The 26,408-nt window shown below is 44.5% G+C and overlaps 1 protein-coding gene across 1 annotated transcript; it reads right to left on the reverse strand.

Annotated features, from left to right (window-relative positions):
- On the reverse strand, positions 770 to 25,727 carry LOC102189031 (HRAS-like suppressor 3). Its single transcript, XM_018043598.1, has 4 exons — positions 25,652 to 25,727; positions 19,085 to 19,187; positions 13,455 to 13,723; positions 770 to 1,205 (listed from the first exon to the last, which is right to left on the reverse strand). Exons 1-4 carry the CDS (start codon positions 25,658 to 25,660, stop codon positions 1,128 to 1,130), a joined length of 459 nt encoding a protein of 152 aa, XP_017899087.1. The 5' UTR covers positions 25,661 to 25,727; the 3' UTR covers positions 770 to 1,127.

Genomic DNA, 26,408 nt, shown 5'->3' on the forward strand with positions numbered 1-26,408 from the left:
CCTGGGTCTAGTTCCAGGTCAAGGGTCCTGATTGCCCTTGGTTCTTGTTCTTGCATATCAGTCAGGTTTGTCTGTTTTCCTTGCTGGTGACCAGTACCTACACAACTGGAAACACCCATTACTTGAGATAACCAGTGCTGGACTTTGTTTCCCACAGGTAAAGAACACAGCCCACAAAAAAAAGTGAGAGAAAATCACCAAAGAACCAGAGCACAGCCTGGCATCAGCAGGAACAGAGCCTCACTGCAATCTCAACAGACTTCATGCCAGGCAGATCTTGATGCATGTCCTCTATAAAATCTTCCCTTATTGGGTTTTGTTTTTATTATTGTAAGAAAAAATGAAATCCACAAACCAAACCAGAAACTGATAGCTTATGGTGTTTGGTGTCGAATTTGCGGTCTGCAAAGGAGAAGATTTAACTCCAGGACCAAAGATGCAGTCTCAGTCACTCAGAGCTTTGTGCAGCAAAGATTTTAATTTAATGTAAAAGGATAGAGAAAGCTTCTGACATAGATATCGGAAGGGGGTAGAAAGAGGGCCCATCTTACTAATTTAAGCAAGGCATTATATATTTTTCAACTGGCTGCTGAGAATAGATAAAAAGAAAACCTCAAGACTGAGAAAGTTTTATCCACCCCCTTTCCCGCAACATACATATTGAGATAACATTGGCCCAAGGCTAGTGTGGAAGAATGCGTTTCAAGCACTCTGTCCCTGGGAGAGATGTATTATTATTGTGTAAGCAGTGAGGAAACAGACTCCCAGGCAACATTTGTTACAATTTTAATGACTAACATAGAGACACAGAATCTGAGAAAACCATACCCAGGAGTAAGATATATTATGCTAAAAAGGCCAGTTTTGAAATGAAATAGATTGTTGCAAATTAACACAGAACTTTAAAATAAGCATGTCCTTCAGCAAGACATATCAGAGCTCACAGGGCCTATGAGACTAAGGCAAAAGAATATGAAAAAGAAGGAAAGTTTACTTCCTCCTTAAAGGGGCCTTGGACTGCCTATCAACCTACCTATTAATTCTCTCAAAACTGTCTAGCAAAACAAGACTCCCTGAATGTCTAATGCCACTGCTGACAAGACACTCCCTTCGGGTCATTGATTTTGCTAGTTTCTTGAGAATACGGCTCCAGCGAATACGGCTATCACACCCAGTGCCATGGTGATTGCTGCAAAACGTCTGGCCTGCAAGAGAGAGGAGAGTGAGTCAGACTCTGTGTCAGTAAGCTGAGTACAGACATGTACATTCAACAAAGATGTTCAGCTCAGGGTGCTTCATGTGCCTCATAGCCTCTTTGACAAACTCAGGAGTCAACAAATATTGGCAGGGAAACGCAGAGAGGAGGGCAGCATGGGGAAGGAATTTGTGAATGGGGCAGCTGGCCAATGACATACACAGGCCTGAAGAGGGAAATTCCCTTCAGCCTGTGGGTTTTTAAAGCAGACATATCCCTAAAGGGTGACTGTGGAAAGGACAGGGAGATGAAGCCAGATGGTTGACATCCTGGCTGATCAACAGGGAGCTCTTGAGATACATATAAAGTTGATGAGGAATTGCTATTGAATCCTCAGTGAACTCTGACCTGGGTCCTAACAGAACCCTCACTTGTCTTCATCTTTCCTGTATCCCCAGTGCCCAGACCTGCCAGGCGCCAAGTGCTCTCTGCATGTTCTTCAATAAATGACTCAACTATGAAAGAGAGTGGTGATGTTATACTTTAAATTATAAAGATATCTTACTTATATTGCTTGTACTAGAAAAAAAAGAAACCTGCAAAAGTAAAAGTAAGTTTCAGGGTAAAAACAGAACATGTATCAAATTTCAATGCTTCCTGAACTCCAAATAAAAATAAAGTAAGACATTAGTTTTAGGCATAATTCCACTAGGACTCAGAGAACAGTAAAGGCTAAGGCAGCTGTGGAAAAAGCTGAATATTAATCCTAAATACAGTAAGTCCCATACATACTAACCTGGTCAGTTCTGAGAGCACGTTCTTAAGTCCAGTTTGTTTGTAAGTTCAACAAAGTTAGCTTGGGTACCCAAGTAACACAATCAACTATACAGTACTGTACTGTAAAAGATTTATAATAGTTTTCATACAAAAAATACTAAAAAACAAAAACAAAGAATAAAGAATACATTTTTTTTCTTTACTTCAACTTAAATTCTTTATTATGACACTCAAAGATACTTATTGAAAGTGAAAGCATTAGCTGTTCAGTTGTGTCTGATTCTTTGTGACCTCATGGACTGCAGCCTGCCAGGCTTCTCTGCCCATGGAATTCTCCAGGCAAGAATACTGGAGTAGGTTGCCACTCCCTTCTCAAGGGAGATTTCCTAACCCAGGGGTTGTACCCCAGTGTTCTGCATGAACGCAGATTCTTTACTATCTGCGCCATCCTTTTAATAGGGTTCTCATATACATTTTAAAAAAAAAGATTTCCTCATTGATTTTTGGCTCACTGGGTCTTCATTGCTCTGTTCAGACTTTCTCGAGTTGCAGGAAGTGGGGGCTCCTCTCTGTCGTGGAGCATAGGCTCTAAGCTTGGCCTCAGTAGTTTTGGGCTCAGCAGTTGTGGCACACTGGTTGCTCCTGGACCAGGGATCGAACCTGTGTCGCCTGCATTGGCAGGTGTATTCTTTACTGCTGGGACCACCAGGGATGTCCCTCTCATATATTTTTAATCTCACAGTATAGTACTTTGAAAAGTACAGTAGTGGAGAACAACAGCTGGCATCCAGGGGCTGGTGTCACGTGAACAAGCAAGAAGAGTTACTGACTGGAGGAGGGAGAGGAGGTGGGAGATGGTGGACCTGAAGGATCGTCAGCAATAGGAGATGGAGGGCAAGCTTCAGTGTCACTCCTTCCTGACTTTGCTGGAACACAAGTTCACATCTTTGAAAGTTCAAAACTTGAATATTTATATGTTGGGGGCTAACTGTGTACAATAGAATCCCTGAAAAAGATCACATATTGACATCACCAGGTACTTCTGGAAGTGGGTGAAAGAGAGAGAGAGCTGAGGCCCCTCCCTCACCGCAATGAAAATCAGAAGATTTGGGGTCTGTAAACAGAAGCACATGTGAGGGTGTGGGTATCATACCTCCAAAAAAGGATTGAGGGGCCATACATATGTGAAAAGGAGACTCTTGGCCTTCCTGTTCCCTCTCCTCCCAGTATTTTACCCTCTACATAAGAGTCAGGAAAACTCTTCTGGGGAATCGGACTGGCCCAAGTGGAAACAGTGAAAGGTGCCAATATGAGGGTTCTCAGTCTACTCCTATACAGACTATTAAATCAAGTGGGAGGGACTGTCCTTTGACGGCGGAGGAATAGGACTGGGAGACCACTTTCGCCCCTACAAATTCATCAAAAGAATATTTCAACGCTGAGTAAATTCCACAGAACAACTTCTGAATGCCGGGAGAGGACATCAGGCACCCAGAAAAGCAGCCCATTGTCTTTGAAAGGAGGTAGGAAAAAAATATATATATATTAAAAAAAGAGACAAAATGGTAGGGACAGAGCTTCATCCCAGGAAGGGAGTCTTAAAAAGAGAGAAGTTTCCAAACACCAGGAAACACTCTCACTGCTGAGTCTGTGGCGAGCCTTGGAAGCACAGAAGGTAACATAACAGGGAGGAAAAATAAATAATTAAAACCTACAGATTATGGGCCCAACGGTAACCCCCTAGCAGAGAAGCAGCGCAGACGCCTGCACTTGCCACTAGCACCTGCTGGGCAGGGAGGCAGGGGCTGCATTGATTAGAGTAAGGACCGGGCCTGAATGCCCCAAGGGAAATCTGAGCGAACTAACTTGGGCTAGCAAACCAGGCTGTGGGACAGCTACCACGCACAAAGCCCTAACCTAAGACACTTCCAGGCCCACGCACAGAACAAAGGACTGAACAGAACTAGCCGGCTACAGACCATCCCCCTCCGGTGACAGGCAGCCAGAGCCAGAGGGGGCAATCGCAGCCCCAGAGAGACATTATCTACCAAACTGCAAGCAGGCTTCATTGCTAAGACTTCTTGGGGTTCTGGACAGTCAACATCCGCCTGAGAAGGTGCGCCGGTTGTACACCCAGAAAACTGAGCGTCAGGGATGGGGGAGGCAATAAGTCAGTGACTGCACTCTCCAAACACCTCATCACCTGAGCTGGGAAGGGCACAGAACGCAGGCCAAACCGAGTCTGTGCCTCTGAGGACTACCTGAGTGACTGAACCTGAGCGGCTTAGACCTGGATGGTGCATGCAGACCAGGGCTGGCCTTGGACGGTTCCCAGCGGAGCAACCTAGAGCCTGAGCAGTGTGGGCAGGGAGGGTACACGCGCCGTGAGTGGGGGCAGGCCCAGTGTGGCTGAGACACTGCAAGCACACGCCAGTGTTATTTGTTTGCAGTGTCCCTCCCCACAACAGTGCGACTGAACAAATGAGCCTAAAAAAAAAGTGTCCACCACTGCCCCTTTTGTGTCAGGGCAGAAATCAGACACTGAAGAGACCAGCAAACAGAAGAAGCTAAAACAGAAGGAATCGCCTTGCAAGTGACAGGTGCAATAGATTAAAACCCTGTCGTTAGTACTGTCTACATAAGAAGGGGCCTATAGATCTTGAGAAATATAAGCCGGACCAAGGAACTATCCGAAAATGAACTGACCCCACAATACCCACAACAACACCAGAGAAAGTCCCAGATATATTTTTACTATTTTTAAGATCATTCTTTCTTTTTAATTAAAAAAAATTAAGTCCTCTATTACTCCTTTAATTTTCACTTTTATAACCTACTATTATTGCTTTGCAAAAAAAAAGAAACCCTATTTTTAAAAGCAAACTTCATATATATATATATATATTTTTATTATTTTTGTCACTTTTTTCTTTTCTTTAATATTGTATTTTTGAAATTCCAACCTCTACTCTAGATTTTTAATCTTTGCTTTTTGGTATTTGTTATCAATTTTGTACCTTTAAGAACCCAATCTTCAGTACCCATTTTCACTTGGGAGCGAGACTACTGGCTTGACTGCTCTCTCCCCCTTTGGAGTCTCCTTTTTCTCTACCAGGTCACCTCTGTCTCCTCCCTCCCCCTTCTCTTCTCTACCCAACTCTGTGAATCTCTGTGTGTTCCAGACGGTGGAGAACACTTAGGGAACTGATTACTGGCTGGATCTGTCTCTCTCCTTTTGAGTCCCCCCTTTTATCCTCCTGGCCACCTCTGTCTCCTTCCTCTCTCTTCTCTTCTTTGTATAACTCTGTGAACATCTCTGAGCAGCCCAGTTGTGGAGTGCACATAAGGAAGTAATTACTGGCTAGCTTGCTCTCTCCTCTTTTGATTCCACCTCATCTCATTCGGGTCACCTCTAACTCCCTCCTCCCTCTTCTCTTCTCCATGTAACTCTGTGATCCTCTCTGGGTGTCCTTCACTGTGGAGAAACTTTTCATCTTTAACCTCGATGTTTTATCAACGGTGCTGTATAGAAGGAGAAGTCTTGAGACTACTGTAAAAATAAGACTGAAAACCAGAAGCAGGAGGCTTAAGTCCAAATCCTGAGAACACCAGAGAACTCCTGACTCCAGGGAACATTAATTGAGAGGAGCTCATCAAACGCTTCCATACCTACACTGAAACCAAGCATCACCCAAGGACAAACACGTTCCAGAGCAAGACATATCACACAAATTCTCCAGCAACACAGGAACACAGCCCTGAGCTTCAATATACAGGCTGCGCAAAGTTACTCCAAAACCATTGACATCTCATAACTCATTACTGGACACTTCATTGCACTCCAGAGAGAAGAAATGCAGCTCCACCCAGCAGAACTCCGACACAAGATTCCCTAAACAAGAAACCTCGACAAGCCACCCATACGACCCCACTCACAGTGAGGAAACTCCACAATAAAGAGAACTCCACAAACTGCCAGAATATAGAAAGGCCACCCCAAACTCAGCAATATAAACAAGATGAAGAGACAGAGGAATACCCAGCAGGTAAACGAATAGGATAAATGCCCACCAAACCAAACAAAAGAGGAAGATATAGGGAATCTACCTGATAAAGAACTCCAAATAATGATAGTGAAAATGATCCAAAATCTTGAAATCAAAAAGGAATCACAGATAAATAGCCTGAAGACAAGGATTGAGAAGATGCAAGAAAGGTTTAACAAGGACCTAGAAGAAATAAAAAAGAGTCAATATATAACACAATAAATGAGATCAAAAACACTCTGGAGGCAACAAATAGAATATCGGCGGCAGAAGATAAGATTAGTGAAGTAGAAGATAGAATGGTAGAAATAAATGAATCAGAGAGGAAAAAAGAAAAACGAAATAAAAGAAATGAGGACAATCTCAGAGACCTCCAGGACAGTGTTAAAGGCCCCAACATTCGAATCATAAGAGTCCCAGAAGAAGAAGACAAAAAGAAAGACCATGAGAAAACACTTGAGGACATAATAATTGAAAACTTCCCTAAAATGGGGCAGGAAATAATCACCCAAGTCCAAGAAACCCAGAGAGTCCCAAATAGGATAAACCCAAGGTGAAACACCCCAAGACACACATTAATCAAATTAACAAAGATCAAACACAAAGAACAAATATTAAAAGCAGCAAGGAAAAAACAACAAATAACACACAAGGGGATTCCCATAAGGATAACAGCTGATCTAGCAATAGAAACTCTTCAGGCTAGGAGGGAATGGCAAGACATACTTAAAGTGATGAAAGAAAATAACCTACAGCCCAGATTACTGTACCCAGCAAGGATCTCATTCAACTATGAAGGAGAAATCAAAAGCTTTACAGACAAGCAAAAGCTGAGAGAATTCAGCACCACCAAACCAGCTCTCCAACAAATGCTAAAGGATCTTCTCTAGACAGGAAACACAAAAGGGTGTATAAACTCGAACCCAAAATGATAAAGTAAATGGCAATGAGATCATACTTATCAATAATTACCTTAAACGTAAATGGGTTGAATGCCCCAACCAAAAGACAAAGACTGTCTGAATGGATACAGAAACAAGACCCTTATATATGTTGTCTACAAGAGACTCACTCAAAACAAGGGACACATACAGACTGAAACTGAAGGGCTGGAAAAAGATATTCCACGCAAATAGAGATCAAAAGAAAGCAGGAGTAGCCATACTCATATCAGATAAAATAGACTTTAAAACAAAGGCTGTGAAAAGAGACAAAGAACGACACTACATAATGATCAAAGGATCAATCTAAGAAGAAGATATACCAATTATAAATATATTTGCACCCAACATTGGAGCACTGCAATACGTAAGACAAATGCTAACAAGTATGAAAGGGGAAATTAACAATAACACAATAATAGTGGGAGACTTTAATACCCCACTCACACCTATGGATAGATCAACTAAACAGAAAATTAACAAGGAAACACAAATTTTAAAAGATACAATAGGCCAGTTAGAGCTAATTGATATCTATAGGACATTTCACCCCAAAACAATGAATTTCACCTTTTTCTCAAGTGCACACGGAACCTTCTCCAGGATAGATCACATCCTGGGCCATAAATCTAGCCTTGGTAAATTCAAAACAATTGAAATCATTCCAAGCATCTTTTCTGCCCACCATGCAGTAAGATTAGATCTCAATTACAGGAGAAAAACTATTAAAAATTCCAACATTGGAGGCTGAACAACAAGCTGCTGAATAACCAACAAATCACAGAAGAAATAAAAGAATAAATCAAAATATGCATAGAAACGAGTGAAAATGAAAACACAACAACCCCAAACCTGTGAGACACTGTAAAAGCAGTGCTAAGGGGAAGGTTCATAGCAATAGAGGCATACCTCAAGAAACAAGAAAAAAGTCAAATAAATAACCTAACTCTACACCTAAAGCAACTAGAAAAGGAAGAAATGGAGGACCCCAGGTTAGTAGAAGGAAAGAAATCTGTAAAATTCAGGCAGAAATAAATGCAAAAGAAACAAAAGAGACCATAGCAAAAATCAACAAAGCCAAAAGCTGGTTCTTTGACAGGATAAATAAAATGAACAAACCATTAGCCAGACTCATCAAGAAACAAAGGGAGAGAAATCAAATCAATAAAATTAGAAATGAAAATGGAGAGATCACAACAGATGACACAGAAATACAAAGGATCATAGAGACTACTATCAGCAATTATATGCCAATAAAATGGACAACATGGAAGAAATGGACAAAGTCTTAGAAAAGTACAACTTTCCAAAACTAAACCAGGAAGAAATGAAAATCTTAACAGACCCATCACAAGCATGGAAATTGAAGCTGTAATCAGAAATCTCCCAGCAAACAAAAGCCCAGGTCCAGACGGCTTCACAGCTGAATTCTACCAAAACTGTAGAGAAGAGCTAACACCTATCCTCCTCAAACTCTTCCAGAAAATTGCACAGGAAGGTAAACTTCCAAACTCATTCTATGAGGCTCCACCATCACCCCAATACCAAAACCTGACAAAGATGCCACAAAAAAAGAAAACTACAGGCCAATATCACTGATGAACATAGATGCAAAAATCCTTAACAAAATTCTAGCAATCAGAATCCAACAACACATTAAAAAGATTATAGATCATGACCAAGTGGGCTTTATCCCAGGGATGCAAGGATTCTTCAACATCTGCAAATCAATCAATGTAATACACCATATTAACAAATTGAAAAATAAAATCATATGATTATCTCAATAGATGCAGAGAATGCCTTTGACAAAATTCAACACCCACTTATGATAAAAGCTCCCCAGAAAGCAGGACTAGAAGGAACATACCTCAACATAATAAAAGCTATATATGACAAACCACAGCAAACGTTATCCTCAATGATGAAAAACTGAAAGCATTTCCCCTAAAGTCAGGAACAAGACAAGGGTGCCCACTTTCACCACTACTATTCAACATAGTTTTGGAAGTTTTGGCCACAGCAATCAGAGCAGAAAAAGAAATAAAAGGAATCCAAATTGGAAAAGAAGAAGTAAAACTCTCACTGTTTGCAGATGACATGATCCTCTACATAGAAAAGCCTAAAGACTCCACCAGGAACTTAGTAGAGCTAATCAATGAATATAGTAAAGTTGCAGGATATAAAATCAACACACAGAAATCCCTTGCATTCCTATACACTAGTAATGAGGAAATAGAAAGAGAAGTTAAGGAAACAATTCCATTCACCATTGCAGCGAAAAGAATAAAATACTTAGGAATATATATCTACCTAAGAAACTAAAGACCTATATATAGAAAACTATAAAACACTGGTGAAAGAAATCAAAGAGGACACTAAAAGATGGAGAAATATACCACGTTCATGGATCAGAAGAATCAATATAGTGAAAATGAGTATACTACCCAAAGCAATCTACAGATTCAATGCAATCCCTATCAACCTACCAGCGGTATTTTTCACAGAACTAGAGCAAATACTTTCACAATTGATATGGAAATACAAAAAACCTCGAATAGCCAAAGCAATCTTGAGAAAGAAGAATGGAACTGGAGGAATCAACCTGCCTGACTTCAGGCTCTACTACAAAGCCACAGTCATCAAAACAGTATGGTACTGGCACAAAGACAGAAATATAGAACAGTTCCTTTCAGTTCAGTTCAATTCAGTGGCTCAGTCGTGTCCGACTCTTTGCGACCTCATGAATAGCAGCACGCCAGGCCTCCCTGTCCATCACCAACTCACGGAGTTCACTCAGACTCACGTCCATTGAGTCAGTGATGCCATCCAGCCATCTCTTCCTCTGTCATCCCCTTCTCCTGACCCGAATCTCTCCTAGCATCAGAGTCTTTTCCAATGAGTCAACTCTTCGCATGAGGTGGCCAAAGTACTGGAGTTTCAGCTTCATTCCCTCCAAAGAAATCCCAGGGCTGATCTCCTTCAGAATGTACTGGCTGGATCTCCTTGCAGTCCAAGGGACTCTCAAGAGTCTTCTCCAATACCACAGTTCAAAAGCATCAATTCTTTGGCGCTCAGCTGTCTTCACAGTCCAACTCTCACATCCATACATGGCCACTGGAAAAACCATAGCCTTGACTAGACGGACCTTTGTTGGCAAAGTAATGTCTCTGCTTCTGAATATGCTCTCTAGGTTGGTCATCACTTTCCTTCCAAGGAGTAAGCGTCTTTTAATTTCATGGCTGCAGCCACCATCTGCAGTGATTTTGGAGCCCCCCAAAATAAAGTCTGACACTGTTTCCACTGTTTCCCCATCTATTTGCCATGAAGTGATGGGACCAGATGCCATGACCTTCGTTTTTCGAATGTTGAGCTTTAAGCCAACTTTTTCACTCTCCTATTTCACTTTCATCAAGAGGCTTTTTAGTTCCTCTTCACTTTCTGCCATAAAGGTGATGTCGTCTGCATATCTGAGATTATTGATATTTCTCCCGGCCATCTTGATTCCAGCTTGTGCTTCTTCCAGCCCAGCATTTCTCATGATGTACTCTGCATATAAGTTAAATAAGCAGGGTGACAATATACAGCCTTGATGTACTGCTTTTCCTATTTGGAACCAGTCTGTAGTCCCATGTCCATTTCTAACTGTTGTTTCCTGACCTTCATACAGATTTCTCAAGAGGCAGGCCAGGTGGTCTGGTATTCCCATCTCTTTCAGAATTTTCCACAGTTTATTGTGATTCACACAGCCAAACGCTTTAGCATAGTCAATAAAGCCGAAATAGATGTTTTTCTGGAACTCTCTTGCTTTTTCGATGATCCAGCGGATGTTGGCAATTTGATCTCTGGTTCCTCTGCCTTTTCTAAAACCAGCTTGAACACAATGGAACACAATAGAAAGCCCAGAGGTAAACCCACCTATGGACACCTTATCTTTGACAAAGGAGGCAAGAATATACAATGGATTAAAACAATGCAAAGAATGCAAACAATAAAAGAATGCAACTAGAACACTAACACCATACACAAAAATAAATTCAAAATGGATTAAAGATCTAAATGTAAGACCAGAAACTATAAAACTCCTAGAGGAGAACAGGCAAAACACTCTCCAACATACATCACAGCAGGATCCTCTATGACCCACCTCCCAGAATATTGGAAATAAAGGCAAAAATAAACAAATGGGACCTAATTAAAATTAAAAGCTTCTGCGCAACAAAGGAAACTATAAGCAAGGTGAAAAGACAGCCTTCAGAATGGGAGAAGATAATAGCAAATGAAGCAACTGACAAACAACTAATCTCAAAAATATACAATCAACACCTGCAGCTCAATTCCAGAAAAATAAACGACCCAATCAAAAAATGGGCCAAACTACTAAATAGACATTTCTTCAAGGAAGACATACGGATGGCTAACAAACACATGAAAAGATGCTCAACATCACTCATTATCAGAGAAATGCAAATCAAAACCACAATGAGGTACCATTTCACACCAGTCAGAATGGCTGCGATCCAAAAGTCTACAAGCAATAAATGCTGGAGAGGGTGTGGAGGAAAGGGAACCCTCTTACCCTGTTGGTGGGAATGCAAACTAGTACAGCCACTATGGAGAACAGTGTGGAGATTCCTTAGAAAATTGGAAATAGAACTGTCATACGACCCAGCAATCCCACTTCTGGGCATACACACTGAGGAAACCAGAATTGAAAGAGACACATGTACCCCAATGTTCATTGCAGCACTGTTTATAAGCCAGGACATGGAAGCAACCTAGATGTCCATCAGCAGATGAATGGATAAGAAAGCAGCAGTACATACACACAATGAAGTATTACTCAGCCATTAAAAAGAATACATTTGAATCAGTTGTAGTGAGGTGGATGAAACTGGAGCCTATTATACAGAGTGATCTAAGCCAGAAAGAAAAACACCAGTACAGTACACTAACGCATATATATGGATTTCAGAAAGATGGTAACGATAATCCTGAATGTGAGACAGCAAAAGAGACACAAATGTACAGAACAGTCTTATCGACTATGTGGGAGAGGGAGAGGGTGGGATAATTTGGGAGAATGGCATTGAAACATGTATAATATCATATATGAAACGAATCACCAGTCCAGGTTCAATGCATGATACTGGATGCTTGGGGTTGGTGCACTGAGACGACCCAGAGGGATGGTACGGGCAGGGAGGTGGGAGGGGGATTCAGTATGGGGAACACGTGTATACCCGTGGTGGATTCATGTTGATGTATGACAAAACCAATACAATATTGTAAAGTAATTAGCCTCCAATTAAAATAAATAAATTTATATTAAAAAATAAATCAAGTGGGAGGGTAAATTGAAAAATAATTCAGACATATAGGATCTCAAAAAAAATCTTTTTCCATGCATCTGTTTTTAGGAAGCTGCTGAAGGAGTTTCCACCACAAGAAATGTGTAAACCAAGACAGGGCTTCCCAGGTTATTCATTGGTAAAGACTCCACCTACCAAAGCAGGAGACATGGGTTTGGTCCCTAGATTGGGAAGATCCTCTGGAGAAGGAAATGGAACCCCCTCCAGTATTCTTGCCTGGGAAATCTCATGGGCAGAGGAGCCTGGAGGGCTAAAGTCCATGGTGTTGGAAAAGTGTCAGACACAATTTAGTTATTCAACAATAACAACAAACCAAGAAAGAGGACATGAAATTTGGAAGATGGTGCTCTGGTGCAGGAGACAATAGAGGGAAATCTTTCTAGAATAACAGCAAGAGGAGCTCCCAGGACAATAACTGTACCCAGTGTAAAGAGTAACTGGTAGGCAGAAAAATAGTCCCCAAAGATGTCTAGGTCTTAATTCCATAATATGTCCTCATTCCTAATACTTGTAAATACATTATGCTACATGGAGAGAGAGAATTAAGATTTCAGATAGAATTAAGGTTGCTAATCAATTTACCTTAGAATAGAAAGATTATTCTGGATATCTAGGTAAGCCCAATGTAATCACAAAGTTTCTGATGGAAGCGGGAAGGAGTAGAGTCAGTATCATAGTAATGCAATGGGAGAGAGACTCATCCAGCCATTTCTAACTTTGGAGATGAAAGGGAGCCACAAGCCAAGGAATGCAGGCAGCCTCTTGAAGCTGGAAAAGACTAGAAGACAGGTTCTCTGTGAGAGCCTCTAGAAAAGAACACAGCCTTGCTGACACCTTGATTTTAGCCCAGTGAGACCTGTTTCAGACTTCTGACCTCCAGAACTATAAGACAATACATTTGTGTTGTTAAGCCACTGAATTTCCGGCCATGTGTTACAGCAGCCACAGAAACTCATACAGCAACCAATTCAAGTTCAAGCCTGGCATGTAGAGTGAACTGTTGTCACCATTATCCTATATATCCAAGGCAACTTCTGGGGGTTGTGGCCTAGCTGAGTAAGAGAAACAGCAGAGAAATAAGAAACTAAGAGACCATGGAGCTAGGGACACACTGAGGACCCACCTGGTCGCTGCGGGGGACCCCATAGCGCAGCTCGTTGACAAAATGCTCGCAGTTCTGGCTGGTCACACTGTAGCTCATCACCTGGCCCACCAGCTTCTCCGCCTGCTGGACGATTTTGCTGGGAGGGAGTGGCTTGTACTTGTTATCGTGCTTGTTGTTGACCCTGTACAGATCTTTCCCAACCACGTCACACAGCCGCTCTTTCTTTACTATGGCCCTGTCGGCCACTGCAAGCTTGATACCAGATTCACCATCTCCCGAGATTCCACCTGTGGATTCAGGAGAGGAACACAATTGGTCCTGGGCTGGCCCCCAGCCTAGCATCCACCACATTCACAAGGGGATGAGCAGATGAGTCAGGGTCAGAGCTATGTGGCTTTGGATAAGACCCTTGTGGTCTCTGGTCTCTGGTTTTCTTATCTGAAATAAGGAGAAGTAAAATCCTATTATTTGCTGTGATTTTCTTCTTTAACATAGAGAAGCTGGCCTTGCACACCCTGTGACACCCCAGTGGCCCTCTTGATTGTGCAATATGGGCCCTGAGCACACCCACATCCCTAGGGGAATAGAGTGTGAATTTTTTTGTGATCCTGCCAAGGCTCCACTTCCCTGACACACACAAAGCTGATTTCTGCAGAAAAGTTAAATGGGTTTGCAGAAGGGGATTCCATCCTTCTGGGAACAAAGGGACCAAAATCTCACAGCTGTTCCCAGAGGAGTGAAACCAGGGAGGTCAAGAAAGGGTATATTCCCACAGTCCTGGTCAATGCTGAGGGGCTGGATGGTGCAACAGATTTCCAGAAGTGAAACTGCCTTGAAGAAAGGGATTTGGGATCAATACAGGGGACAGGATGATGTGGAGCAAAAGCTGGTGCCCACACAGAGATCCCTCTTGAGGTCACCATCTTATATCATGTAAGATGGGTATGATGACTGAAAACTGGGCTTGCATTAAAGAGGTGGACGCCAGGGAACATCACAGAGGAGACTCATGTCCCTCAGAGAGCCTCTGTGGCCTTGCCATGATCAGGAACCCCAAGGTCTCTCCCAGTAGGGGAAGCGTCCCATTACATGGGGCAGGACCCATCTTGCACTGTGACGCCATGTGACAGCAACAAGCAATGGCCAGAGGGTTTGATCAGAGTGCAGGTCCTGTTCTGCTTGGCTTTCCAAAGAGGACTGAACCCCTCTGCCCTGAGAATAACTCTGAGGTTTAGAAAATCAAGGAATTCAGATTTCCTCCTAGTAGGGCAGGAGGTGCTTAACGGATTCAGTGAGGTAAAGAGAAGATGATTCTGTGTTTCAGCCCCGAGTCTATTGAAAGGGTCAGTGTGGGGACTGGGTCAGGGGAGCTCTGGAGACCCATCGACCTTCAGCCCCTTGATGGGCAGGTTGGAGGCTGGGACTGGGGATAGGCAAGCAAGTTGCCTGGGACACAGAATTTCAGGAGGTTCCAGCTCCAGAGGTGCAAGTTCAAAGTCAACACCCAACAGTGAGGGCTTCCTTACACTCCACACACTGGGTGCCACTCTGGTGAGAGTTGCACAGGCTCAGAGGCAGAAGCAATGGGTGCTGATTGTGGTTCCATCACTGCATGGTCTTGACATGTCACTTAACTTAAGTGAGCCAACGCTGGGAATCCACAAAGACAAGCTAAGATGGATTCATGAACACACATCAATTTAGGAATTTAAGGCTCCTTTTCAAAGAATTATTTTTCTTTTTAAAGTTAGTTGTGAGAGACTATTGTCTTGGGCTCCAAAATCACTGTGGACGGTGACTGCAGCCATGAAATTAAAAGACGGTTGCTCTTTGGAAGAAAAGCTAGGACAAACCTAGACAGCATATTAAAAAGCAGAGACATTACTTTACTGACAAAGGTCCATGTGGTCCTGTATGGATGTGAGAGCTGGACAATAAAAAAGGCTGAGTGCCAAAGAATTGATGCTTTTGCACTTGGTGTTGGAGAAGACCCTTGAGAATTCCCTGGACTGCAAGGAGATGAAACCAGTCAATCCTAAAGGAAATCAATCCTGAATATCCACTGGAAGGACTGATGTTAAAGCTGATGCTCCAACATTTTGGCCACCTGGCTCAAAGATCTGACTCATTGGAAAGGACCCTGATGCTGGGGAAGACTGAAGGCAGGAGAAGGGGATGACAGAGGATGAGATGGATGGATGGTATCGCGGACTCAATGGACATGAGTTTGAGCCAACTCTGGGAGATGGTGAAGGACAGGGAAGCCTTGTATGCTGCAGTCCATGGGGTCACAATGAGTTGGACACAACCGAGCAATTGAACAACAACATTAAAGGAAATACCAATTAAACTATTGGAGAAAGGCCAGATGAATATGGCAAATGATCAATGACTGAAATTTGGGGAACCTCAGACTTCACAGCAGAGCATCAGGTTTAAAGGCAGGTGATAGAGTCAGAGCCAGGGTTTGAGTCCCACCCTGCGACTTTCTGCTATATGACTGTGGACAGGTTGCTTAACTTCTCTGAGTCCCCAGTTCCTTGTAGAACAGGTCCAATAATTTCCACCTGTGCCTACAGCTGTGGACGAGGAGCTGCAAGGATTTAAGAAACAGATTAGGTAAGGTGCCTCCCCCAGTGCCTGGAACAGGGTTAGAGCCCAGCAAGTGTTCGCTCTCATTAGTACTGGGCTGTTCTCTAAGTTTCCTTCCAGCTCTAACTTCCACCATTTTCTCAGTAGCATGAGGTCAGTCCCCCTTGCCTCACCTAATTCACAAGATTCCTGTGAAGCTCTAATGAGAAGATGCAGATAGAAGCATCTTTTCCCTTTAAGGAGCATTGCTCACCCAGTGATGGGTGTCACACTATCCACCAAGACCTCTGCCATGCCTTCCCTGTCTCCTGTCCAGCAGTTACACCCACTCAGCACAGTCATTCAATACTGAGGCCCTACTATGTGCCAGGCCTTGTCAAAGGTGCTGAAGCCCTCCATGAACTTGACAGCGTACCTGCCCTCAACTAGTATAGTGAAAGGACACTGATAGTGAAAGGACACTGATAGTGAACAAATAGAGAAAATAAGATACTTTCAGGTTTTGCAAAGGCTATGGGGAAGATTAAGTGAAGTCACATAGGAGAGGATAACCAGGGAAGGCTGCCCCTGCTCAGACTGGGAGGGCCACACCCAGGAATGTTCATTTGAGTTGAGACTTGAATGCTGAAAGGGAGGCAGCTGTGCTGAGCCAAGAAAGAGCATCACAAGCAGAAGGGAGAGCAAAAGCAAGGACCTCAGGAAGGAAGGCTGCAAGGAGGCCAGTGAGGTCCGGAGACCCAAGAGGAGAGAAGAAGAAGAGGAAGATCAGATAGGGAGCCTGGGCCAGACCATGCCAGGCTCAGAGGCCACAGCACAGATTTGAAACTTTTTCTACATGTGACGGAAATGCCAGTTGAAATGTTAAGGAGAGGAGTGACATAATCAGATTTATATTTTAGAATGATCATGCTGGCTGCCCAGTGAAGGAAGGACTGACAATCGTAGACAAGAGGCAGAGAGACCAAGCAGAACTGCAGTAGCATCAGGTGAGACAGCATGGTATCTTACCGCAGGCATATCAGTGGAGATGCTGAGAAATGATCAGATTGCGGTCTGCTTTGGAGATAAAGCCAATAGGATTTCCTGATGGATTAGATAGAGGGTGAAAAGGATCAAGGATGATGTGTAGAATTTTGGTCTAAGCAACTGAATGGTGTTGTCATCTGGAGCCCTCCATCTGAGGAGTGTCAAGTTCAACATGCCAGTTAGACACCTAAGTGAAGATGCTAAGTAGTCAAGAGGTTATACAAGTCTGAAGCTGAGCAGGATGAAGGCTATGTTAAGGTTGTGGTCTTAGGGAGATATCAACAAGTAGGAAGTATTAGAATCCAGGGCGCAGGTGAGGGAGGAGTGAAAATGAGAGATATGGGAGATGAGGAGGAACCTACCCCACTCCCCTCCCACAGGAGGCCACAAGGAAGGGCCCAGTGGGAAAGGAAGAAAGGCAGTGCCAGGGGAAGCATAGAGAGAGGTCACTTGTACGAAATGCTGCAGAGAAGCAAGGAGGCCAGAACCAGGATATTGATGAATCCTTGATAAGAGCTGCTCCAGGAGGGGCATAAATACACCCTGGTGGAACAGAAGAGAGGATGGGAAGTGAGGAGCCAGCAATGGCCATGGCAGACAAGAGATCTACCCCATGGGAAGGTAGTTAGAGAGAATGCGTGGTCAAGGGTGTCTTTGTTTAACAGTGAGAGATATTCCAGTGTTTTCAAAGCCAAGAGGAACAACACAGAAGGCAGGGGGAAATTTGAGGGCAAAATGCTTGTGAAAGTAAAAGGAGGAGTCCAGGGCCCTAGTCCAACCCAGGGCTGCTTTATAAATAAGGGCAAAGGCAGATTCTGTGGATGTCGAGATTGGTGGTTTGGTTGATCAGGGTGGGGACAGTGACTTCTACCCTGGTTTCTTTGATTTCTCTGTAAATGCAGCATGAGGTCACTGATTTCGCTACCATCCTAGGTCAGCAGAAGACACACCCAAGAATGTCCACAGCAGCTGCACGCAGAGCAGCCTGCACCTGGAAACATCCAGTGCCAACCAGCAGAAGAGTGGTTAACAAATTGAGGGATTCCCATTGTCCGAGGATACACAGCAATGGAGAAGTAAGGACAGCATGGGGGACTTCACAGGGCCAGTGAAAGAGCTGGAGACAAGAGTTGCCCTGAAGTTCTAGAACAGGCAAAGAAAGCAGGAGGACCTAGAGGAGTGGCTGCCTCTCAGGAGGGAGAGAGGGTCCTGAAGAGGCATGAGGGGCTTTTAAGGGCCGTGGAAATGTCCTAGGCCTTGATCTTTTCATCATCACATGGATGGATACATTTTAAAAAATTCATTGACTCTACACTTGATTGGAAAAGACTCTGATGATGGGAGGGATTGGGGGCAGAAGAAGGGGATGACAGATGATGAGATGGCTGGATGGCATCACCGACTCGATGGACGTGAGTTTGAGTGAACTCCAGGAGATGGTGATGGACAGGGAGGCCTGGAGTGCTGCAATTCCTGGGGTTGCAAAGAGTCGGACACGACTGAGCGACTGAAGTGAACTGAACTGATACACTTGACTATATTGTGCACTTTACTGCATTTAAGTTTGTCCACAGTTAAATAATTTAGGAAAAAGGAGTGGGATTCCTCACAACAATACCCCAAGTTATGAATTCTCAGCGTCAGTTTACAGATGAGGAAACTGAGGGTGGAGAATGAAACTGGATCCATAGTCACCTCTGCTGCCCAAACACCTGTGCTCTTTCCAAGTGATTTATTTAATTAAGATTCAACTTAAAAGTGAATGCATTTGATTCAAGGTCATAATATATAAAATGCATTATAGTAGAACTGCCCCATTGGAATTCCACCTCAGTCTCTCTGCATACCCCTTGGGTTCCAAGGAGTAGAGTTTGAAAACCATGGCCCTACACTAAGATGTCTTCTTGTAGCACTCAGGAACCAAATGCCAGTTGTGGAGCAAGAGGAATGTTGGGGTCCCCAGTTACCCACAGCTCCCCCATCCCCTCTGCTTCCAGCCTCAGCACGGTGGAAGCCCATGGTGCCCTTACCTGTGGGTACCAGGTGGACCACATATCCGCTGCCAACGTAGATAGCCCAGTGACTGATGGGAGGGCGGAAAATCTCAATCAGGTCTCCAAGCTGGGGTTTGGGCTGCAAAACCAAGAAGAAGGCTGTTAGAGGTGATGGGATAGCTGGGAACCAAGGGTGGGGCTCAGCCCAGCGGGAGCAGCTCAGCAGCCTTCATCTCACAGCTCTCCTCGATGTCCTCCCAATGCTGCCTGGCCATGCTGGTGCCGGCCCACTTGACATGTCTGCCAGGGACTATGGGCCTGCCCACCTGTCATCACTACTTGCAAAGTGCACACCTTGCTGGGACTTCTACCTTATTGTTACTCTTTCTAGTATATTATTTACTGAATGCTTACTCTGAGCCAAGGACTCTGCTGACCAGTTGTACAGGAATAGTTCAATAAATTCACACAACCCGTCTATGAGGTGGCACTGTTGCGAACCCCATGTGGTGAAAGAGGAAATCAAGGCTCAGAGATGGAAACGAGGTTTTGCAAAACCGCACAACCCCTGAGTGACGGGAGCAAGACTCAGTGCTAGGCAGCCTGATTCCCAGGCCATCATCTTGACCACCACAGTGACTGTCAGGTGCTGGGGTCCAGCCCCCACAGGATCCAGGGGCACCATCAGGTGAGACAGTGTCGGCGAATGAATGAATGAATGAATGAGAGAGGAAAAAATAGAAGCTGATATTCCTTGGTTTACACAGAAAACCAATAAAGCCCCAGACAAGGGACTTGCTCTGTTCATGGAGGCCACAGGTGCCCTCTCACTGGAGTGAAGATGCAGAACACCTTCTTGATTGGGTCTTAGAAGCTCAGACAAGAAAGTGAATGCCGAGAGCCTCTGTGCCCCAAGGGATCAGCCTGAAAAAGAGAGAGAGGGAGAAGGAGAAAGGGAGAAAGAATGATTGACACGGGTGACCAAGGTTTGGTGAGCGAGGCCCATAACTTTATTTTCAAAAGGAACTTTTGTACCTTGACTTGTACATAGAGGGAAATAAAAGATGCAAAGTCATACAGAGTCAGCCGAAACATTACATCTGTTTTGTCTTTATTGAAACCAGGATTTTTTCTGCATACCTTTCCCATAAACAATGTTGTGTACATTATCTTCTGGCCTTGGAGGCCTGTGGACATTTTATGACCCTCTTTTGACAAAGGCTGCTCAACCAGAAAACTTATTTTCCCCTGAAGTGTTTTTTCTTTATATTTCTAATCTATGTCAGCCTCAGAAAGTATTAAACAGAGTTACATTCTCACAGAGCAAAGGTGCAGTGAGTTACAACAAAGAAAGAACCAATTAGCTCAAAGGTCTGATGTGGTTAATTCCAAGGCTACTTCTTGTTTTTCTTACATTCCAACTATGTTAACTAATGCACTCCCAGGTGCACAGTGGATAAGAGATATGGGAACTTAGCAGCAAGCATTGGAACAATGCGTTCTTTTCAACAATGAAATCCTACACCAGCACTATTCTAATAGTTTTTAACTCTTTGAATGGCTCTATAGTTTTAGAATGTTTTAGGCTTTCCGTGCCTCTCACAGTTGGGAGGCTATGAATAATCACATGCGTAGCTGCAAGAGTCTGGATAAACCTGTCAGAGAAGCTAGAGAGCCATCAGAGGGGTTTGATTTGAAATATTCCGCTCATGCCCAAGAGACTTATCAACTAGCCCTAAGTTGAATTTTTCCAGAGAAAGGTGGTCGGGGATAGCCCCCTGTTAATGTCAGAAGAGTTGGTGAAAGGCACAAAATAGTAAGACAGACAGATTCTGGTTTTGGGGTAGATGCTCAAGCAGGTCCAAGGAGTCTCTCGAATCCTGATCTGCCTTTGCCTGTCAGGTCTTCTCCGCATGACCTTTGTCATGGGTGGGATCTCCTGTGGTGGCTCCCAGGAGTCAGGCAAGCACATGGGTTATCTGACTAGAACTGCCCACCTGGGAGACCTGCAAAGGCCGCCAAATTTGGGGGCGGGGGGCGCGGTATTCCACAGACACTCCCCTCCCTGACCCAGAATCTGGCAGACAGATGGAGTCAGCCTCTGGCAGTAATGTCCCCCTGGCTGCTCATCAAGAGGGTAAGACTGAGTGCATGCATGTGTGACAAGCAAAGAAAACTCTCTTCTGCACTGTGCTCACTTCTCTACTTCTGACACTGGATGTGTGGGTTTCCCACACTAAGCAGTTCAATCCTCGGTGCACACTGACTGGGTGTCCCACAGTTTAACTCAGTTCTGACACTGACGGCCCAGAGACAGCACAGACTCCACAGGCTTACTCCCAGAGACTGAGCTTCAGATGCCAGGTGCAAGCTGAAGTTGATACCTGCACTCTGAACAACTGGCTGTTAATTGATGATTTCCACAGACCCCTTCCTTGGGTTCATTGGATTGCTGGAACAGCTCATAGAACTCAGGAAAACAGTGTACTTGCTAGAACAACCGTTTACTAGAAAATATGCAACTCAGGAATTCAGGGGGCAAGCTGTGAGGCGGTCGGGGGGGTGGGGTGGGGATTCAGAGCATCCTTGCCCACTCCAAGGAACTCTGCTCTCCAGCACCTCCATGCTCTCACCAACACCCCAGCTTAGCAGTTTTATGGAGGCTTTATTATGCGGGCTCAGATTAATGCTACTTCCAGCTCTTTGATCACCCGGTTGTTTGAAAGGAGCTTCTTCTGAATGATGAAATACATTCCTCCCTCCCCCACTGCTCAGGAATTATTCAGGTTTTAGAAACTCTGTGGCAGGAACCTGGGACCAAGACTAAATATACATTTCTCATTACATCACAGTGGGAGTGTGTGGAAGTGAGAGTGTGCATGCCTGCGCAGGGGAAGGTGGGAAGGATGCTGAAACGCTCCTCAGAGCCCCACCCTGTGATGAGAGTAGTGGCCCAGAGCCTGAGAGCACTCAGGAGAGCTTCAAGATCACCGTCATTCAATGTACTGTGGTCCCAGTACCAGACACTGTGCTAAGTGCTGCAGGTGGAGGCACTCCGATCTGGACTTCCCTCATCCAAACCAACCATAAATCTCTTTGGGACACCTGGAGACAGAGCTCCTCAAAGGTTGTTCCAGCCCTCTGTCTTTTCCCACTGACCCCTTGCTGTTCGGGGACAGACCCATAGGGGCCTGCTCACATCCCACCTCCAAACTCTGGCCTGACTGAGAGATTCCATCAAAGGATGAGTCGGGAGTGTGGACTCCCCTAGGATAGCAACGATGGGCAGTGGGAATAGCCCATCACCACTCTACAGTGGCTGTGAAGCAGGGTCAAGGGCAGCTCATTTCTATTTATAGAAGCACTAAAACTGCCAAGAAGCACCCCATGTGGCAGGACAAACATCTTTTTTTGCTGGAACTTTACAGACAAATCATGCTGTCTTACTGCAGTAAGTATAATTTATCTTCCTACAAGAAGTCACCCGACCTTACTGAGAACCGATTTCAGAACACTGGACAATGGTCACAACTTATGAATCTCATTTGTTTTCCAGAATAGAAGAAAAAAAAAGTACATTAATTGTTGGATGAGAGTTAGGAGGTTGTCAGGGATCCCCAGTGGAGAAGGAAATAACAACTCACTCCAGTTATTTTTGCCTGGAGAATCCTATGAACAGAGGAGTCTGGCAGGCTACTGCTCATGGGGTTGCCAAGAGTCAGACACAACTGAGTGACTGAGCACACGGATCCCCAAAGGGGAATTTAACTGGGCTTTTCCATGAATAATCCAGGATGTAAAGGCAAGGCAGAGACCCAGCCCTCAAGGAGTTTATGGATTAGAAAAGAGACGTTTTGGACAACAGTATGAACAAAGCTAATGGAGGTGATGGAATTCCAGTTGAGCTATTTCAAATCCTGAAAGATGATGCTGTGAAAGTGCTGCACTCAGTATGCCAGCAAATTTGGAAAACTCAGCAGTGGCCACAGGACTGGAAAAGGTCAGTTTTCATTCCAATCCCAAAGAAAGGCACTGACAAAGAATCCTCAAACTACCACACAATTGCACTCATCTCACACGCTAGTAAAGTAATGCTGATAATTCTCTAAGCCAGGCTTCAGCAATATGTGAACCGTGAAGTTCCAGATGTTCAAGCTGGTTTTAGAAAAGGCAGAGGAACCAGAGATCAAATTGCCAACATCCGCTGGATCATGGAAAAAGCAAGAGAGTTCCAGAATAACATCTATTTCGGCTTTACTGACTATGCCAAAGCCTTTTTCTGTGTGGATCACTGTGGAAAATCCTGAAAGAGATGGGAATACCAGACCACCTGACCTGCTTCTTGAGAAACCTATATGCAGGTCAGGAAGCAATAGTTAGAACTGGACATGGAACAACAGACTGGTTCCAAATAGGAAAAGGAGTACGTCAAGGCTGTATATTATCACCCTGCTTAACCTATATGCAGAGTACATCATGAGACACTCTGGGCTGGAAGAAGCACAAACTGGAATCAAGATTGCCGGGAGAAATATCAATCACCTCAGATATGCAGATGACATCACCCTTACGGCAGAAAGTGAAGAGGAACTAAAGAGCCTCTTGATGAAAGTGAAAGAGGAGAGTGAAAAAGTTGGCTTAAATCTCAACATTCAGAAAATGAAGATCATGGCATCCGGTCCCATCACTTCATGTCAAACAGATGGGGAAACAGTGGAAACAGTGTCAGACTTTATTTTTTTGGGCTCCCAAATCACTATAGATGGTGATTGCAGCCATGAAATTAAAAGACACTTATGCCCGGAAGGAAAGTTATGACCAACTTAGATAGCATCTAAAAAGCAGAGTCATTACTTTGCCAACAAAGGTCCCTCTAGTCAAGGCTATCGTTTTTCCAGTAGTCATGTATGGATGTGAGAGTTGGACTGTGAAGACAGCTAAGCCCTGAAGATTTGATGCTTTTGAACTGTGGTGTTGGAGAAGACTCTTGAGAGTCCCTTGGACTGCAAGGAGATCCAACCAGTCCATTCTGAAGGAGATCAGCCCTGGGTGTTCTTTGGAAGGAATGGTGCTAAAGCTGAAACTACAGTACTTTGGCCACCTCATGTGAAGAGTTGATTCATTGGAAAAGACTTTGATGCTGGGAGGGACTGGGGGCAGGAGGAGAAGGGGACGACAGAGAATGAGATGGCTGGATGGCATCACAGACTTGATGGACGTGAGTTTGAATGAAATCCGGGAGTTGGTGATGATCATGGAGGCCTGGCGTTTTGCGATTCATGTGGTCACAAAGAGTCGGACATGACTGAGCGACTGAACTGAATTGAAGTGAACTATGTAGTCAAGAATAAGCGGCCAGTAGGTACACAGACTCGAGGAGTTCACTGTGTCCCAGGCAAATACCAATAAAAGGGGATGGGCTGACCTTGACAAATTCAAAAAAATCGAAATCATCCCAAGCATCTTTTCTGACCATAATGCATTAAGATTAGGTCTCAAATACAGGAGAAAAACTATTAATAATTCCAACATATGGAGGCTGAACAACACACTTCTGAATAACCAATGAAAAGAGAACTATAAAGAGAAACAAGCTTGCAAAAATATACATATACATATACATATATATATATATATGTATATGTACCCAGCAGCAAAATTATCGACAGAGATACTTGGACTCATCTCACCTCCCCTTTCTTTCTCAAGTTCATGTCCAGCTGAAAACGCTGACCCTAAAATTTGTCTCTGAATCCAGTGCCTCCTCATCTCCCATCCACTGACTTGGTCCGGGGCAGCCCCATCCCTGCTTCTGTGACTCCCTCTGACCCTTGAACACCCAGCCCCAGCCCACTTCCTGTCTCCATCTGGCAAACATATAGATGGACTGTTCACTCCATCCCTAAGTAATCTCAGATATCTAAGACCACGGCCGGGGTACTGGCAACAGCAGACAGGGAAAAGGCAGAACATCAGCTGTGTCTCTACTTGGAAAGGAAATGGGGCAGGAGCCAGGCATGGAGCAGCTCAGAGTGAGGCTTGATGCCTCCTCTCTTGAGAAATATGACACCTCTTCCCAGAATTGGTTGATTTTCAGTAATGGCAGGAATCTGGCTTGTTCCTTTCCAGCTGCGCACTAGGAAAGGAGCCTGCCCCACCACTGCAACTTCTCTCATTCAGAAACTCTGGCTGCTTGGGAGAGAGCATTTCAGGAACAGATCGCTGAAATGCAAGTGCATTCTCTGCAGCAGGACTGATGCCTTGGGTGATGGAGGAGGCAGAGGAGGTGGGATGCACTCATCTCCCTTGTCCCAGGGTTACCCCCTCCGCTGCCACCCCAGCTTCTTCCCCATGGCCCCCAGAACAACCCACCACTCCTCCCCATGGAAGTCCCTACCCCCCACTGCGCTGGGTGCAGACAGGAAGCTCACTCTGCCCCAAGACCTCGGGGTTCCAGCAGGAAAAGGGAGTTTTAAACAACCAATATATTTTCCTATGAAAGCCTTCTCCAGACGGGCTCTGGGAAGAGCAAGACCCGGCCTTTACAGGAGGGGAGCTGCCCTTTCATTTGGAGTCAGTGGTGGGGAGTTTCAGGGGACTTACCGAAGCCATCGCAAGCCAGAGCAGTACTGCAATCTTGCTGCTCTCACACCAGCTTTTATGTCAAAGCTAAGAATTTCACTTTCGCTTTTCTTCTAAAAAAATACGAAGGTGTAAGCTTTTTCTTTTTAAAGGGAGACTATGATTTCCTTTAAGTGGAAAGGTCAATGATTACCTACCTCAAAACGTAAAGTCGTGGGGACTTTAAAGCCTCCTGAAAGTAGAGTAGGAGGCCGATACTATCATCTGGCCTTGCTTGAGAAATCCAAGGTCTCTTCCAACAAAATCCTGGACGACTGTTCCTACTCCAGGAAGAGGGTTATTTAGAGGCTCAGAGGTGCCAACCCCCTAACACCTTCTAGGCCATTGTAATGACTCTAGGAAATACTGGGTCAGAAGCCATGGGGTGGGCCAGATGGGGTGTTGCACTGCATGGGACAAGCCTTCAGGAGGTGGGTGCCTCATGGCATGTGGGACCCAGGACCTCGATGCTCCTGTAGGATGTGTTTGGCTGCAAGAAGCAGAACGTAACTAAAACAGGTTATGACAGCCTGGGCAGCCACTGACTCTGTAACAGGAAGACAGAGGCCGGCGATTCAGATCCATTTCAGTAGCTCGTCGAGGCCACTAAGGACCTAGGCTTTTCCATCGTGCTGGTGCTGTGTCCCCAGTGACAGCCTACCTGGTCACCATGGCTGCAGCAGCCTCAAGGGGCACATTTTTTCCTGGTGATGTCCAAATGCACTAAAGGAAGATGTTT

The sequence above is a fragment of the Capra hircus genome, chromosome 29 (genome assembly GCF_001704415.2).
Source record: "Capra hircus breed San Clemente chromosome 29, ASM170441v1, whole genome shotgun sequence".
NCBI classification, from domain to species: domain Eukaryota; kingdom Metazoa; phylum Chordata; class Mammalia; order Artiodactyla; family Bovidae; genus Capra; species Capra hircus.

What these genes read in the sequence shown, in the direction of transcription:
- LOC102189031 (XM_018043598.1), bottom strand. An exon ending in GGTCCACCTGGTACCCACAG is followed by an intron (nt 13,724 to 19,084) that starts GTAAGGGCACCA and finishes CTGAATCCACAG; the next exon opens with GTGGAATCTCGGGAGATGGT. An exon ending in GGGTCCCCCGCAGCGACCAG is followed by an intron (nt 1,206 to 13,454) that starts GTGGGTCCTCAG and finishes TCTCTCTTGCAG; the next exon opens with GCCAGACGTTTTGCAGCAAT.